The sequence below is a fragment of the Hylobates moloch genome, unplaced genomic scaffold (genome assembly GCF_009828535.3).
Source record: "Hylobates moloch isolate HMO894 unplaced genomic scaffold, HMol_V3 SCAFFOLD_32, whole genome shotgun sequence".
NCBI classification, from domain to species: Eukaryota; Metazoa; Chordata; class Mammalia; order Primates; family Hylobatidae; genus Hylobates; species Hylobates moloch.
The window spans coordinates 3,026,087-3,043,501 of NW_026652307.1; the positions used below are offsets into that span (position 1 = coordinate 3,026,087).

General features: G+C 49.5%; 1 protein-coding gene across 1 annotated transcript in view; it reads left to right on the plus strand.

The window, feature by feature from the left end:
- Positions 1 to 17,415, plus strand: part of APCDD1L (APC down-regulated 1 like) — a 59,021-nt gene that overhangs the window by 35,382 nt on the left and 6,224 nt on the right. Inside the window, exons 2-3 of the mRNA XM_032146294.1 lie at positions 9,446 to 9,584; positions 12,571 to 13,123. Of these exons, the coding sequence (XP_032002185.1) occupies positions 9,446 to 9,584; positions 12,571 to 13,123 (692 nt within the window). The remainder of the gene's footprint in view (positions 1 to 9,445; positions 9,585 to 12,570; positions 13,124 to 17,415) is intronic.

Here is a 17,415-nt window from a genome sequence, read left to right on the forward strand (position 1 = left end):
TTTCTGTGTTTCCCAAGATAGCAAAGTCCAACCCACTCCCCAACCTGCCTCCCAGCCCTGAACACAAAGATTCTTGGATTAGGTGGATGAGGAGATTCCATTATAGCCAAATGAGAGACATGTGAGGTATCTGAGGACCAGCCATTCACACCAGAGGTTGGGGGTGGGCTCCTTAGAATGCAAAGTGTGTCTTCATATTTCTATGTTTGCTGATGCAGCATCCAGTCATAGCATCCAATCTGCAGCCTTCTGGGGGAGGCATGCAAACCCTGCATGCCTTTTGTGCAGTGACTTCATTGGAAAGTACATCTTTGGCTGTAGCAGTGCTGTGATGGCTCCGTTTCCACAGCAGGTCTCTGAGGCTTACTGGCCATGCAGCCGGGGCCACCGTCACAGCCAGCATATCTCCACTTGTAAAAGGCAGCCTCCTCTAATCAAGAGAGGTTATTTTTTGGGTGGGGAGCCATTGCTGAAATTTTTATTTAAAATATGTGTAAGCTTCCTCCAAGTCCAAACATTCTAGGTGAATTACCTCAAGCTGATGGTTTTGAAATAAACTAGAGGGTTTCAGACATTTTAAGAAGAAAAAAAAAAGCAAATCTTAATCCAAACCTCAGTATATAAAACAGAGCAACAGATAGAGACTGTTTGGGCTAAAGCTGGGTCAAAGACTACATCCTACCCACTGAATTGCCCTATCTGTTTCAAAAATAACCCCAGGGGTCTTCAGAAGCCAACTTGAAAACCTCTGATACAGCAAAATGTGACATGCATGCTCCATCCTTGAGCTAGAGCTCTGCTGTCTAATCTGGCAGCTGCCAGCCACATGTAGTCACAGGGCACCTGAAATGTGGCCTGTCTAAATTGAGTTGTGCTATAAGTATAAAATATACACCAAGTTCTGAAGACTTGGTATGGGGGGGAAAAAGCACATAAAATATCTCATTAATCGTTGTATTTGTTACATGTTGAAATATAGTACTTGGAGCCAGATAAAATATATCATTAAAATTGATTTTACCTGTCTCTTTTTAACTTTTTTAACGTGGCTACTAGAAAACACGCACCAGTAAAATCACGTGCAGGGCTAACATTTATGGCTTGCATTATGTGCCTGTGGAGCTAGTGGAGCCTTCCTGGGGGGTGCAGGACCATGTCAGGATCCTGGTTTCATTAGGGCAGGTTCCAAGGGTGAAAAGAGGCTTTAAAGCAAAGCACCTGGCATTCGCTTCTTAGGCCAGACCCAGCCCATCTAAGCCTGTGACAGGATCTGATGCTTACACACCAATCTCCCTTCACCTACTTCTCTTTCCTCTCTACCCGCTTGGATTAGCCTAGGCCCCCAGGAACTCCCTGACTGATCACCCTTTTGCCCTCAGCCAGATTCTTGGCAATCCCAACAGCTGTAAACCTTCTCTTTCTCCCCTCCTGCTTCAAGCCTGACTCTGGGTGGGAGAAGGGTCAACAAAGAACTCACACACGTGCTGCTATGGACCACAAGCCATTCATTCATTCAACGAAAAGTAGTCATTATAAATAGCATTTATTGAGCACTTAGTATATGAAGGCATTGTCCTAAGCACTTTCCATGACTTAACACAACAAATATGTATTGGGCATCCATCAGGCACTGTGCCAGGTGCTGGAGAATCAGCAGTGAGCAAGAGAGATGAGGACCCAGCCCTCATGAGGCTGGCAGAGTAGTGGAGTCACAGTGAGAGGAAGGGAGAAACGAGGGAAGGGAAGGGAAGGGAAGGGAAGGGAAGGGAAGGGAAGGGAAGGAAAAGAGGGAGGGAAGGAGGGAGGATGGAAGGAAGGAAGGAGAGAGAAAAGAAAAAGTTAAGAAGCCTAAAGTGACAGCCCACTAGCAGTGAGCACACCTAGCACCCAGATCTTGGTTTCTAAACACCATTTTCCAATAAAAGGAATCAGAGCTCCTTGGAGAAATGGCCAGTTTCAGGGATGGGAGTGAAAAAAATACAAAATGAGCCTGGAAGATCTTCTGGCACCAGGAAATGAGGAAGTACTCCCCCCAAAATGACAAAGACATACAGAAAGGACACCGGAGATTAATAAGAGGAGCTCCCAATGGCCAAATCAGGGACAATTTGAACAACAAAATAAATAATGATAGTAATGTGTTATAACCAATAAAGTAAAATAAATATTCAGGAGTTTATAGTAATATAATAATTGAATAAAAAGATAAATGGGATAGAAGGGACAGTACATCCTTGCAGCATAATTACAGTTAATAAACTCAGAAAGAGCCGGGCATAGTGGCTCATGCCTGAAATTCCAGCACTTTGGGAGGCTGAGACAGGCAGATCTCTTGAGCTCAGGAGTTCAAGACCAGCCTGGGCAACATAGTGAGACCCCATCTCTAAAAACAAAAACAGACTCAGAAAGAGTGATGGAACTAGAGAATGACCATTTGGAAACCACCACCAATAATAATTGTAGGCAAGAATCATTGACAGTTATCAATAGATGCTAAAATTAGTGGGGAAATGTATAATGAAGTACAAGATATTTCCATTATCTCTGAGTATATCCCCATAAGGTAATTATTAATCATAGAGAGAAAAGTAGTAACTTAATAGTGGAGAAACGTGGTAGATGCCTCCTTAAGCAAGTGATCACAGTCAAGATCACCAGGAATGGGATGATTGCCATGGTGTGCCTCCTGAGATGATGCACTGGGAAGGATACACCATCACTTCCACAACATTCTTACCAGAAACACACGAGTGGAATTTACTCATGAAGAAACATCAGACCATCCCAAACTAAGGACACTACAAAATAAGAGCCACTACTCTTCAAAAGTGTCAAAGTCATAGAAGACAAAAAGAAAAGAAATGTCTCAGACTGAAGGAGACATGACAGCTCAATACAATGTGGGATCCTGGATTGGATGCTGGACCAGAAAGGGGACATTAATGGGACAATGGGTGAAACTTGAATTAGGTCTGTAGACTCATTAAGAACACTGCATCAATGTTAATGTCCTGGTTCTGATCATTGCACAATGTCTGCGTAAGATGTTAACCTGTAGAGAAACTGGACAAAGCATACACTAGAACCCTTTCTACCACTTTTGCAACATTTTTGTAAGTCTGAAATTATTTCAGAATGAAAAGTCAAAAAAGTAAACCGAAGTCAGAAAGCAGATAATAAATGCCAGATGTGATGAGTGCTGCACAGGAGAGAAGAGAATGGAGTGAACAGAAGAGGGGTGCCTGGAAAGGATGTGCTGCCAGGAAATGCCATTTATGCTGAGATCTCCGTGAAGATGGAGAGCCCAGCACAGAGCGGAGGATGGAACAGCACAGGCAACAGCCTCAAGGCAGCCAAAGGTTTGCCTTTTCAGCACTAGGGACTCACAGTGGAAAAGCACGGTGGGATGGGGTGGATGATCTGGTGGTAAAAAGGCACCCAGTTTCAAAGGGCTTCAGAGGCCACACAAGAAAGCTTGGATGTTGAACCAAGTGCACTTGAAATCATTGAAGTTGAAATCATTGAAGTTGTTGGCCATTGTATAAATTTCCATCAAGACACTTGGGATAGTTTGAAGTTACACTCTCATGTGAGCCTATTTGATTAATGCCAGTCTCTCCAGGAGAACAGGAATTCTGACCATCATGTGCAGCCATATAGACCCAGAGTCCATTTCAGTTCCAGGTATACAACAGGCATTTAATAAGTATTTGGGGCCGGGCACAGTGGCTCACGCCTGTAATCCCGGAACTTTGGGAAGCCAAGGTGGGTGGATCACGAGGTCAGGAGATCAAGATCATCCTGGCTAACATGGTGAAACCCCGTCTCTACTAAAAATACAAAAATTAGCTGGGCATGGTGGCATGCACCTGTAGTCCCAGCTACTCAGGAGGCTGAGGCAGGAGAATTGCTTGAACCTAGGAGGTGGAGGTTGTAGTGAGCCGAGATTGCACCACTGCACTCCAGCCTGGGTGACAGAGCAAGACTCCGTCTCAAAATAAATAAATAAATAAATATAAATGTTTGTGTTGGGGAGAAGAAATGAATGAATGATAGTTGGGTCACCTGAGGGACCTCAATTTTGGATGGCCCTTGTTACCTGCTGTGGGTTGAATGTAACCCCCAAAAAAGATATGTTTGAGTCCTAACCCCCAGTACCTGGGAATAGGACCTTATTTGGATATAGGGTCTTTGCAGATGTAATCAATTTAGGATGAAGTCATACTGGATTAGGATTACGGTGGGCTCTAATCCAGGGATTGGTGCCTTTATAAAAGAAAGGAGAGGGAGATTTGGACACAGGTGCAGACAGAGGAAACACACAAATAGGGATGAAGGCCATGGGAAGATGGGGGTAGAGACCGGCGTGATGCAGCCACAAGCCAAGGGACACCTTTGAGCCATCAGGTGCTGGGAGAGGCCCTACACACACCTTGATTTCAAACTTCAGACTTGCAGACTCTAGACTGGGAAAGGATCGACTCCTGTTGCTTCAGCCACTCAGTGTGTGGTCTTTGTCGTGGCAGCCCTGAGACGCCCAGAGGCTCTCCTTTTGAGTGCCTCAGGTGAGGTGACGAGTTCACCTTGAGCTGCTCCTCCCTCCGTCTTCCGTGCACCACCTTCAGGCCATTTACCACACCCACGAGTCCCTTGTACATCTCCTTATTAAATATGATTTTATTAAAATATTTAAAGAAAATAATTATAATACCTAATATTTTAATATCAAGTTCAGATCAATCCCCTTTTTAAAACTCAGTCCTCAGAAAAATGGGTCATGCAAGTACAAGGTTGTTATGATAACTACCGCCACTTTTAACACCCTCTAAAATTGACGCGTGACTGTTGGAGTACGAAGTGCTCGCGTCGCGCCTAAAATCACCTCACACCCCACCCTGCGTTCGTTCGTGCCTTGCTTCGAGAACCTCAGAACAAGCAGACTACAAGAGAAAAAAGTACTTTTCTTTTGCTTTTTACCCCCAGAAGAAAGGTACCCGAAAAGCTGATATTTCCCCATCTGCTCTGGCTACAAAGCTCACATCTTTTCTCCACCCTCTTCTCTCTTTGATCCACACTGCGTTTTTCGTGATCTTTGAAGAAAACATAAATTGTGGCCCCAGGAGTGAAGCCTCTCTAAGCCTCCACTGTTCATCTGCAAAATGGAATAACCACACCCATCTAGGAGAATTGCTGGGGAAGGGAGGTAAGAGAAGGGCACAGAGTGTGGGATTCCATCTTTATGAAATATCCAGAATAGGCAAATCCGCAGAGACAGAAAGTGGAGTCATTGTTGCTGAGATCTAAGAGGAGAGGGGAGCAGGAGTGACTGCTGATGGGCACAGGGTCCCCTTTTGAGGTGATGACAACATTCTGGAATGAGATCATGGTGGTGGTTGCATGGTATTGTGAATGTACTAATGCCACCAAATTGTTCACTTTAAAATGGTTAAAACGGTGCCTGTTTTTTGTTTTTTTTTTTTTTTTTGAGACTGAGTCTCACTCTTGTCACCCAGTCTGGAGTGCAATGACATGATCTCGGCCCACTACAACCTCTGCCTCCTGGGTTCAAGCAATTCTTCTGCCTCAGCCTCCCGAATAGCTGGGATTACAGGTGCGCGCCACCATGCCCGGCTAATTTTTGTACTTTTAGTAGAAACAGGGTTTCACCATGTTGGCTAGGCTGGTCACAAACTCCTGACCTCAGGTGATCTGCCCACCTCAGCCTCCCAAAGTGCTGGGATTACAGGTGTGAGCCACCGTGCCTGGCCAAAATGGTACCTTTTATGTTAGGTGTATTTTACTAGGTGTATTGTTGTGTTTTATTTGGCTAAGAAGCATCTGTCTGTGGAGGAGTGACAATGGCCAAGTTCCTCCACCGCTCTGAACCGCAGTTTCCTCATCAGCAAAATGGGTGCATTGACAGAACCCATGTCACGGGTGGTTGTGTCAATTACACCTGTCAATCCTTTGGGCTCTGCCAAGATACTGACATGCTGCCCCTGGGAGGGCTCAAGGTCATAATGCAGATGAAGCACCTGATCTTGGGCCTCCCAGAATGTGTGCTCAGGAGACGCTGGGCACCATTTGATGATCTCAAGACATTCTTAACCAAGTGCCCACACTTATGGGTGTGCTCAGCGAGTGTACTTTCCCTGGAAGGTCCCAGACAGGTCCATATGGTATTTGTTCATGAGGCCTGCGTCTGGTGCTCTGATTCAGGATAACACATCAGCCTCAACCAGGTCATAGTTTAAGCTCCGGTAGCCTGGTCTGAGCAATTGGGAACTCCAGATTTAATTCTGCAGGTAATTTGAACGATGCTATCTAATTTCAAATGTCCCTGCTCTTATGAATGCAAAAGCAGCATAATTTTTAATTAGTGGGTAAACAGTAAATAATGAATGACAGTAAGTGGACACCACTGTTAATTAAAAATCCATGGTTGATAAAAGTCAGTTTGGTCCATGCATTTAACTCCGTCTACCACTTCCCCGCAAAAAGTTGTGTAACCCAACCCACCGCACCATCTGCTTTCAGCTGTTATTTCTTTAGTTAAGACTTTTTTGAAGGAAGAGAAGGGGGTGGGGGAAGCAAAGAAAATCCAACATCTACCCCAAGAGCTGTGTTGGAGAAAATGTCATGGAATCGTTTATAATTGGTTAATTTTGTTTTTGCAACCTTGAAGTTGAGACTTCACGCATGACCAAGAGGCGACACGATGCTCCTCAAGAGGTGCATCTTGAGGAGCTCTTCGCATTTGTGTGTACATGTTCCGAAGGCAGCAACACTTTGCTGTATCTCAGAGTCTCCCAACATAATTAAATCCCGATTCCTCACAGAAAAACAAGATAAACTAAAATGCACTCGGCAGAAACACAGGATCTGAGGATTCATGACAAAAGGGCCATCTAGTCTCAGTGACTTCAGGGAGGGTGTAGGGAAAAAAAAAAAAAAAGCCTTGTTTTCTTTTGAACAGAAAAACATTTCCTCAAGAGCCCGAGTTTTGTGGAAACAATGACAAGATAATTTGCAGAGCCCCTTCACTATTTTACTCTGAAACGTAAGCCTGATTTTCCTACCAGGCAAATATTGCTGACCCCTTTTGATCCTTTTCCTCGCTCTGTTTTCATCCATTCCCCCAAATCAACACTTTTGGACAGGTTTCATTGACACTGAAGATGTTCAAATTAACCTGCAGAATTGAATCCAGGAAACCCAGTGTCTTCTGAAGAAGCAGACTGCAGAAGCCCCACATGCACGAGGTGTTGACGCTGACGTGCACCTGTCAGCTCAGGACTCCTGGCGAGTTGTATGGGGATCTGGCCCAACTTTGGTGCCTACCTACCCACTACAATGTCCTGCCACAAATTCCCGCAAAGTAGACATGCCAAGTTAAGACAAAACAACCACAGCCTCTCTCTTTCAAGATCCCACTGGCATTTCATTCACTTGGCAGAGTGGCCCCGAGTGCTGATGAGTTGGTGTGGGGACACCTTGGCCCTGGCTGGGTGGCTATTTGTTTTCATTTCTCCTATTTGGCTAATTAAAGCCAATAAATCAGTTGCAGGATGAACTAAGATTACAACAGGGACCTAGGGCTACACCAGCATTTGTACTCACGCCTTCGTTTATTCAGTTGGCCAATGTTTGTTGACTGCCCTGAGTTTTACCCTGTCTCCAAGCCAGCCCCTTTTGTGTTCTCTGGGGATGTCAGACAAGCACCGGTGAGGCCGTCACACCCCGAAGTCCAACGACCTGGGCTCACATCCTGGCTCTGCCACATCCGGGTGGCACGTGCCCTGTGGAAGCTGAGCCCATCTCTGAGCTGAGCCTGTTTCTCTGCCCATGAGAGGAAGATAACGCTAACACCAACTCCAGGGTTATTGCAAAGATCAGTTGAGAATAATGTATAAAAGAGCAAGGGGTCCACACCCAGTTAACAGGTGCCATCATCCCCCTCGTCATCATCAGCATCACTCCTGCCTTCTCAGCTGATCACTGGGGACCCCAAAAGTCTCCAGATGCAACCCCCAACCTCAAGGGAACTGAGAAATCCACTCCGCCTCATTTTCCTAAAATACCCCTGGGGCACAGAGAGTTTGGGGTCAGGCAGCTCCGAGGAGGCAGTGGGGGACCCTCAGCTCTCCTGAACCCTTGCTGGGAAGGCCTGCCTGCAAGGCCAGGAAAGGGACAGAACACGCCATCTGCTCACTTCTCAACTCAGCCCCCAACCCCTCCCAAGGCCTCCTGAAGTTACTGCCAGGCCCCCACATCCCCTGGACTGGAGCCCTAAGACTCAGCCCCTCCTGACCCACTCCAGCCCCAGGCTGGATGGGAAGAGATATGCTTGGAAGCTTTGCTGCAGGAGCTGGGCCTCCAGGGCCAGGCCAGCGCCCCCGAGCACAGCCCATGGCTGGAGTATTTGGACGCAGCTCACTGCCGAGCTTCCCACAGCATCCCGTCATCTGGGCCATCTCAAGCCCATCAGCCCTGAGTGGAGATGACAGTTTCTGGGAGAGCTGCTGCTCTTTAGCAGCTGAAGGTCTTGGCACTCTCGCCTCTGAGCAGCCCGAGAAGAGATCGTGAACAGCCCCACGCCCGGGCTTCACTTGTCTCCAGGCCCAGCCAAGCTCATCTAGGGGTCACTCCAGAGGACCTGGAGCTTGTGCTGCAGCGCCTGCTTCCCGTGTCCATCTTCCAGTCACCTTCCGCCCTGAGCCCAATTCCTCCCCTGGTGTCTGGGCTTAGGGATGAAGCCCTGAAGAAGGGCAGGGCCTGCATTGTTTGGCCTCATACCTCGGCCCGGGCCTCTGCAGCGGCCATGCACTCTTTCACTTGCCACATGCTCACTGAGCACCAAGTAGATAGCAGGCGCCTAGCACCAGGTGAGACCTGAAGCGAGTGGCCTCGAGGGGCCTGCTCTGTGCTGGGAGAGGCCAAGCAGCCCCTAGGGCTCCTTGGTGGAGGGGAGTGGTCTGCTCTGGGGAAGGGGTAGGGCCCCACTGTCCCCAGCACCTTGGGTCCTGAGTCCAGAGTGCCCTTTGTCCAGAAGCGTGGGTCCTTCAGCCACCAGCGGGCAGGACCCGGCCACGGCTGACGAGCCCATGGAAGGTCTGGGCTTCTAAGCGTCTGCTCCACGCGTAGAATTCTCAGAGGCCTCCCGGCCCCAGAATCTGGGACGGTCTCCATTTAGGAGGCTTGGATTCCAGGGTGATCACATCTGGGAACCCAGGAAGAGATGCGTCGGGGAGGCTGATTCTAGGATCCTCACTATGGGGAACCCATCACTGTCTCCAGAACTGGGGCACCCTGGGGATGGGGCTGCGATGGAGGTTGCGGGGCGGCCCTGCCTGGCTCTCTGTGGCCACAGTGGGGCTGGGAGGGCAGGTGGGGTGGGTGTTCCTGGGGCATGCTGGGGTCTTACCCAGGTCTGTCTGTTTTGCAGCCCACACCGCACCGGCGGCTGGGGAGGCCGGGGGCAGCCGCCTGCGCTGGGAACCCCACTGCCAGCGGCCCTTGGCAGATAGAGCGCCCAGCACTGCGATCCTGCCCCCACGCCTCAGTGGACCTTGGATCTCCACGGGGTAAGACTTCAGGTCATCCTGACCATGGGCCCCTGGACTGGGAGACTTCTACCTCTGAGACTCGGCGTCCAATCTTTGAAATGGGCATAATTCACATAGTTATCCAAGAGGCCTTCTACCTGCCAAGCTGCTGGCGATGCTTGCCTCCCCTCCCAGAGTGCAATGGGAGGCAGGGACTGTGTTGGGCATCACGTCCATGGGCAAAATCCATTCAACACCTTGAGCACCTATTATACAAACCTATTACGAGCTAAGTTCCCGGGGTCAGCAGTGGGACGTGCACTCAACATGCGAACACACAAATGAATAATATAAACTTGAGATTGCACTAAGCTCTTCAATGAAGGAAATAAAACCAAAGATGTGATAGCAAGTGACCTGGAGGGTTCTTAAGAGTGATCAGGGGAGGCTTCTTGGAGGTGGTGACATCAGCTAAGAGCTAAAAGGAGAGGAATCAGCCATCTAGAGAGCCAGGAAAGAGCCAGGCAGAGCGGGCAGCTGGTGAAAGACCCTGGGGCAGGAAGTGGCAGGCCAGGGAGAGCCTGGGTGCGCCCATCTAATTCTGTCTAACCTGACAGGCTCACTCGACATTTCAGAGGCTCAGTCGCTGCTTTGCAGCCAATGGACTTTGCATTTTCTTCTCATCTGTGGTGCACAAACCCTACAGCAGCCAGCTGAGTCCCCACTCCTGGGGCACGGATCGGGGAAAAGGGATGCTGTGGCCCCCTTCATACTTGGCATATTCCTTCTTCCCCCAACATCCCCTCCAGGCCAGTTCCATTCTGGGGTCAAGGACTGGCCTCTCCATGTCCTTCCTGTACCTCCTGAGGTCAGGCAGAAACTCCCGACTGCCAAACATCTGCTAGCGCTTTGGGTGGAGGAAGGGGACATGAGTCCTTCAAGGCCACTTCAAACGCATTTGCAGGCTCAGCCAGGCTGCACACAGCCCCCACGCCCACGGCACAGTCCAGGGGGGGATCTAGGCATCCACTCGCCAGGGTCACCCAGACAGAACTGGGGTACAGGAAGGGGGGACGCTGGTTGTAGGCTGCTTCTGCCCCAAGATAGTAACATTCTGGAGCAGTTCTTTTAAGAAATTTCTTCTAGAACTTTCTTCCTTGAAAGTGCCCTGCCATGCTCTCCAGACTGACCTTGTTGCTTCCTGGGAGAAGAGTGGGAAAGAGCTCAGAGCCTGGGAACCATCGAGAGGTCCAGTGTGACCTACTGCGTCCTCCTGGCATATCTCCCCTCTCCAGGCCTTGTCTGAGACCCTCAGGGATGTGGCTCAGCCCTCCCTATTTTTAAGTACCTATACTAGTATTTACTTATCATTTTCTGTAAACCAACTTGCTTTTATTTACTAAAATATATTCATTTATTTTTACAGCTTCATTGAGGTGTAATTGGCATACATTGACAGTGTAATGTGATTATTTTTAAAGAAAACGTAGTCTTTTCCTGGATATGGGGACCAGAGCCACTTGTCATAAATTAAAGGTAACTGAAAAATTAAATTCAATGAAAACAAAACAACAGAAATCCTCTCTAGATCTGTTGCCAAACCGAGGCTCTGAGTTGCTCTCTCTGGGAGAACAGGGAGGTTGGCATTAAAGACACATTAGCTCTGACCAGGGAATTTCCCCTCAACATTATCAAAAAGATGGAAGAAAAGAAAAGGGAATTATTTCCTTGCTGGGTGATAACATGTTTCCTCTGCTCCAACAGCCCTGGTACAAAAAATATCAAGAAAATAGGCTGGGATCACGCTTGTAATCCCAGCACTTTGGGAGGCCGAGATGGGCAGATTGATTGAGGTCAGGAGTTCAAAACCAGCCTGGCCAACATGACGAAACTCCATCTCTACTAAAAATACAAAAATTGGCCGGGCATGGTGGCACATGCCTGTAATTGCAGCTACTCGGGAGACTGAGGCAGGAGAATTGCTTGAACCCAGGAGGCAGAAGTTGCAGTGAGCCGAGATTGCACCAGTGCATTGCAGCCTGGGTGACAAAGTGAGATTCTGTCTCAAAAAAAAAGAAAGAAAATAGCAGTACAAGAGGGTACCTGGTTAGAGTAAAATCGTGAGGAGGGTGCCTGCTCTTTTTCCCCTCTGACTTCATCCACCGTCCACCCCACCTGCGCCCTCAGTGGGAAGTCCCAGAGGCCTCCTCTGCCCCATCCCCGAATTGACCCTGGGTCTAGGAGTCATTTCTCTTTCTTCTCCCTCCAACCTCTTCCCCTGGATCTGTTTGTGTCACCAGCAAACGGAGTCTGGGGCCAAGTCCAGCCCACTTCTCATTTTTGTAAATAAAGTTTTATTGGCACACAACCATGCCCATCCATGTACATATCATCTATAGCTGCATTAGCTCTACAATTGCAACTTTGAGTAGTTGCAGCAGAAACCACCCAGCCCACAAAAACAAAAATATTTATTACCAAGCCCTTTACAGAAAAAGTTTGCCGACTCCTGGTTTATATCTATAAGCCCTGTCACAGGCAAGAATGAGACCTGGTCAGGGCAGTGAGCCTAGAGAAGGGGGAAACAGGACGGGCCACCGTCATTCCGGATCACTACTCTCCTCTCCCTCCATTCACTTAGCAAGGACGGGGGCGGGCGCCGGACGCGCTCTGGGCCAGGTGCCCAGAGTCCGGCGGGGGAGGAAGCAGGCACGGCATCCCGGAGCTCCCAGGCCAGTGGGTCCCCAGATGGTTGCAAAAGGGCCTCCAGTAGGGCAATTCGGATTGAAGGAAAGGAGAATGAACTAGAAGGCTTGTGTTGACGCCACGAGGCAACCAGTGCAAAGCCCCAGCCTCAAGGGTGGCTGACTGCGAGCAGTGAGGGAAACTGAGGCTGGGGGGGCCCAGGCCTGAGCTGAGGCCTAAGAGGGGAGTTGGGGGGAGAACGGAGCCCAGCCCAGAGGGGAGAGGGGCTCGCGGCGCAGTGTTCCCTCCGCACCCAGCCCATCTCCTCCCACCCCTGCAGCTGCGAGGTGCGCCCAGGACCGGAGTTCCTGACCCGCGCTTACACCTTCTACCCCAGCCGGCTCTTTCGAGCCCACCAGTTCTACTACGAGGACCCCTTCTGCGGGGAGCCTGCCCACTCGCTGCTCGTCAAGGGCAAAGTCCGCCTGCGCCGGGCCTCCTGGGTCACCCGGGGAGCCACCGAGGCCGACTACCACCTGCACAATGTGGGCATCGTCTTCCACAGCCGCCGGGCCCTTCTCAACGTCACCAGGCGCCTCAACCAGACCCGCGCCGGCCGGGACTGCGCGCCGCGGCTGACCCCGGCCCGGGCCTGGCAGCCCGGGGCGCTGTACGAGCTGCGGAGCGCCCGGGCTCAGGGGGACTGTCTGGAGGCGCTGGGCCTCACCATGCACGAGCTCAGCCTGGTCCGCGTGCAGCGCCGCCTGCAGCCGCAGCCCCGGGCGTCGCCCCGGCTGGTGGAGGAGCTGTACCTGGGGGACATCCACACCGACCCGGCAGAGAGGCGGCACTACCGGCCCACCGGCTACCAGCGCCCGCTGCAGAGCGCACTGGTGGGTGTGTGTGTTGGGGGGTGGGGGGGGTGGTCTCGGCGTGGGGGAGGGGGGCGAGCTCGGAGCCCAACCCCGCAGCTTTGCAATTGCGATCTGGGCCTGCCCAGGGCTCTGGCTGCCTGGCTGTCATCACTGCCCCTCCCCACTCTGGTCCGCGTGCCTCAGGACATTTGCGCACCCTGTTCACGCTGCTGGAGACATCTTTTTTCAGCCTTTACAAGGCTGGCGGGCCTCTGGTCGGCCTTCCCACGCTGGTCCTCCCCAGCCCCTGTCCTCGTGGGCACTACAGGATCTCATTTCTGCCCCTGCTGGGCATAGAGGCTTGGGTGGGTGTCCCCCTCCCTTGGTTCTCGGCTGAAATATCCGCTCCAGTCCCCATTCTACTGTTGCCCGTTTCCCGCGAGTGACCTTGCCAGCTCTCAGCCCGCTCTGAAGCTCTGTTGGTGACTTGTTTATTGCCTCTCCCTCTGGCGCTAGGTCCTTCGCAAGGGTGGGGCCACAGCGGGCACCTAGCACGGGTCAGGCCGACAATCAGGACCAATAAGTGTGGATGGATGAATTAGGGAGAAGGCAGCTTTCCTCCAGGGCGCCGCTGGGGCTGCGCACACCAGCCCAGATGCCACCCCCTCGAAATCTCAGTGCGAGCCTCACACTGGCCTAGCCACACAGCCACTGGGGCGCCGCCCTCGCCCACTCCCAAACCAGACGGCGAAGCCACGTGGCCTGGACTTCTTGTGAGAGGGCCGAAAGGGATCTGTCAGGTCTGGGTGGAGCCTGGGGTTCTGCATTCCCAGCAAGCTGTCCGGGGTGTGGGGAGGCTGCAGGCTAAAGGAAACCGCCCTCTCTTTAGCATGTTCCACCTTGACTCCAACACGAATTTCATTTAAGCTGATCAACCTAGATTTTAGATGAAGCCATTGCACGCATACCATCCTAATTTGGGGAGGATCTAGTAGACCCCCAACCCCTTTTTTTTTTTTTTTTTTTTTTTGCCAGATGAGCAAACAGGTAGAAAGAAACGTAATTTTACTGTATAATGGCTCCTGGCACATAGCTCAGAGCCTGGCTCCTACAAGGGTGTGGACCTAGGACCTTCCCAGTGTCAGAGACCCCTCTGGTGGCTGGTAAAGCCTAAGGACCGCCCCCCCCGCCCCCGAGAAAATCCGTTCTTAAAAAAACCATAAGAGAAAATACGTGGGATTTAAATGAAAACCAGTTCTATTAAAACCGTTACCCAAGTTTTAAAACATTAATTTGTGATATAGAGAAACGATAAATGTGAAATCTTTATTTGCCCTCATTTCAAAGCAGGGATGACTGCAAACCATGTTTCCAGTACCTGCAACGCTGTTACTGTCATACAAAGTCAGAGGTTCTGCTGACGCTACGGGGGCTCGTTGCCTCCATTTACAATGAGAACAAATGTTAACTTTTATTAGTGAAAGGTTAGTGAAAATGAAGTTGAGGTTAGCATTCGAGGTGAAAAACTTCTGTACAAGGCACCCAATGCGTATTTCGTGAGTGCACAAACGAGCAGGTGGAGGGAGGACGGATGAATGGGTGTGGATGGATGGATGTGTTCAGCATCCCCATGAAGATCCCCCTTGGAGCCCTTAGGCAACCTTCACATCATTCAGCATGTATTTGTTGCCTACTGTGTACTAGACACTCAAGGAACTAAACCAGATGAGGCAACTTCTCACCCCTGGTAGTACCAACTTGTCACTGCCCCAGTGTGGGAGCACTGTGGATGAGACAGACCAGAAGCCTGCCTTCCTCCCCTTCCCCCACCCCCTCCTCCAAACTGAGGATCTGGGTAGCAGAGGAGGCGCACGACACGAAGTTCTCATAATCAGAAAATCAGCCTCAGAGTTCTTTTTATGACCTCGAAATTATTCCCTTTTTTGGCAACCAATGTTCTAGGCTGGTCTGGCGTTAATCCTACTTAGTTCAGAGAAGGCGCTAGCGGTGAGTTGATTACCGGCCGCCACCACCTCATTAGGAGGGGAAACTGCTCTGAATGCAGAGAGGACAGATCCCCGGGGGCTGCGGGGGCTGGCAATTTCATGCATCCCCAGGCAGGACTCTGGGGCCATGGCTGTCCCTGCCCTCCCTGCTGCCTGGCCAACCTGGGTGGTCAATCCAGCCTGAAATGTGATTGAGAAGCAAAACACATAGAAATGTATGCAGAGATGAGCAGTGCCAGATGTACAGACATTAAATGAAAGGTCTGCTCACCAATGGCCCCTCTCCTTGAGGGGGGAAAAAAAACGAACAAACGAACGAAAGAAAGAAAGAAAGAAAGAAAGAAAGAAAGAAAGAAAGAAAGAAAGAAAAAGAAAAGACAGATAATTTCAAAGAAGGAATTGCTGCAGAGAAATCCCCAAGAAATGAATCAGTTGTTGCCTTAAGCTCTCTGGGGCCCATGCCTTGCCCACGACCCAAACCAGATGGTAAACATGAACATTTTTAGAAGTTAATTTAAAACCAATTTGATCCCCAAATTCATTGCCTGGGTATAGAATCCTAATCAATCAGCCAACACTGGACCAAAATTATCTGAGCCTGGTGTCACCTCTGGGGGTTAATTAGAAACTGTTTTGTGCTGTTTGAGAAATAACTTTATGTAACAGGCTTAAACGAGTAAGAGTTTGGTTTCTGTACAAGTGTGAATTCTGCCGGCTGGGGGCCTTGTTTATTAACGCATGAGACTTCAGACCTCTGCAGAAAGATGCCCGAAAGATTTCCCATGGAGCGGGGAACCTTGTTTCACCAGCTTCAAAAGCACCATAGAAGGAAATGCTTTTTCTCATCCCTCTTTCACCTTAAAAGTTTGCTGGTTCTCAATTTGTTTCTGCTCTGCAGAAAACTGCTCACCCCAAATTACCAACTAGCATCCCTAAATGTCCTATCTGCAGAGAATATCTTTTGTTTGTCTTTTGTGGTGGGTAAGGACAGCTCTGGGATTATGTTGCTGTAATGCATTATGTCTTCTCAATATACATTAGTGTGACAGGTCAGAATGTGGGTTAAAATGCCAAAATTAGAGTTGACTCTTACCAGCCGGCATCCCAATCACTAACACTCCAGCTAACTATCAAGCTTGCTTGTTCCCATCACAAACATTTTTGCAGCCATTTGCTAGCATTTCAGAGAGCCATCAAGCTCTCTGGGCCCAAATCCCCATAACCAAAGCCAATATGGTCTCCGCTATTATATAAATCAAGGAAACGTAAGGTTCATTATAGAAATAAAAAATAACAGCTTATAAAATGTGACACCCCCCCCCCCAAAAGAAACTGTTCTCAATCATCTAATATTTTCTTTCTAAACCAGAACTTCTAAGTGCCACTTGTCTGGGATGAAACTCACTCAGCAGTGCTATGTGGAAATCTTTTGGGATTTTTGTGAGAAAAAATATATTGGATCTAATTTCCCAGCTGGGCCCTCAAAATGCCCCCTTCCTGTGCCTGTCCTGCCTGGACTGCAACTCTAAGTTTCCTTCTGGAATGGCCACAGCAGGAGATGTTTGCTTGTTCTCACATCAGCTTTGACAAGTTCCAAGGCCATTTACCTTCCAGAACGGCGCTCTGGCCTAAAGTCTGGGCAGCAGCTTCTTTTTTAGAAATAAAATAGGAGAAGGAGAAGAAGGAGAAAGAAGGAAGAAGAAATCTGTATCTCATTCCTTTTTAGCATCTGCTGAGCTTTTTCACTCCAAAATACAGACTACTCCCATGCAATTTGGTTTAGCATCTGTTTCCTGTTAACGTGTGTTACGGTAAACCCAGCCGACGAGAGTTTGTAAGGCAGAGACAACTGTGAATAAGGGCAAAGATAGAGGAAAACCAACTCACAGCCTGGGACAAGAGAGGGTGTGGCGGCACCTGAAGACCCGAGTGTGGCCGGTTTTCCCTATAACAAATAACACGAGAATGAACATCTTTGAGCCACAGCTCTTTACGAGATTTCAGCTATCTCCTTTGCACAGACTTAAGCAATGGGCTTCCAAAGACATAATTTTTTTTTTTTTTTTGTGAGATGGAGTCTTGCTCTGTCACCCAGGCTGGAGTGCAGTGGCACGATCTCAGCTTACTGCAGCCTCTGCCTCCTGGATTCAAGCAATTGTCCTACATCAGTCTCCTGAGTAGCTAGGATCACAGGCATGTACCACCACACCTGGCTAATTTTTGTATTTTTTGTAGAGATGGCATTTCACCATGTTGGCCAGGATGGTCTTGATCTCCTGACCTTGTGATCTATCTGCCTTGGCCTCCCAAAGTGCTGGGATTACA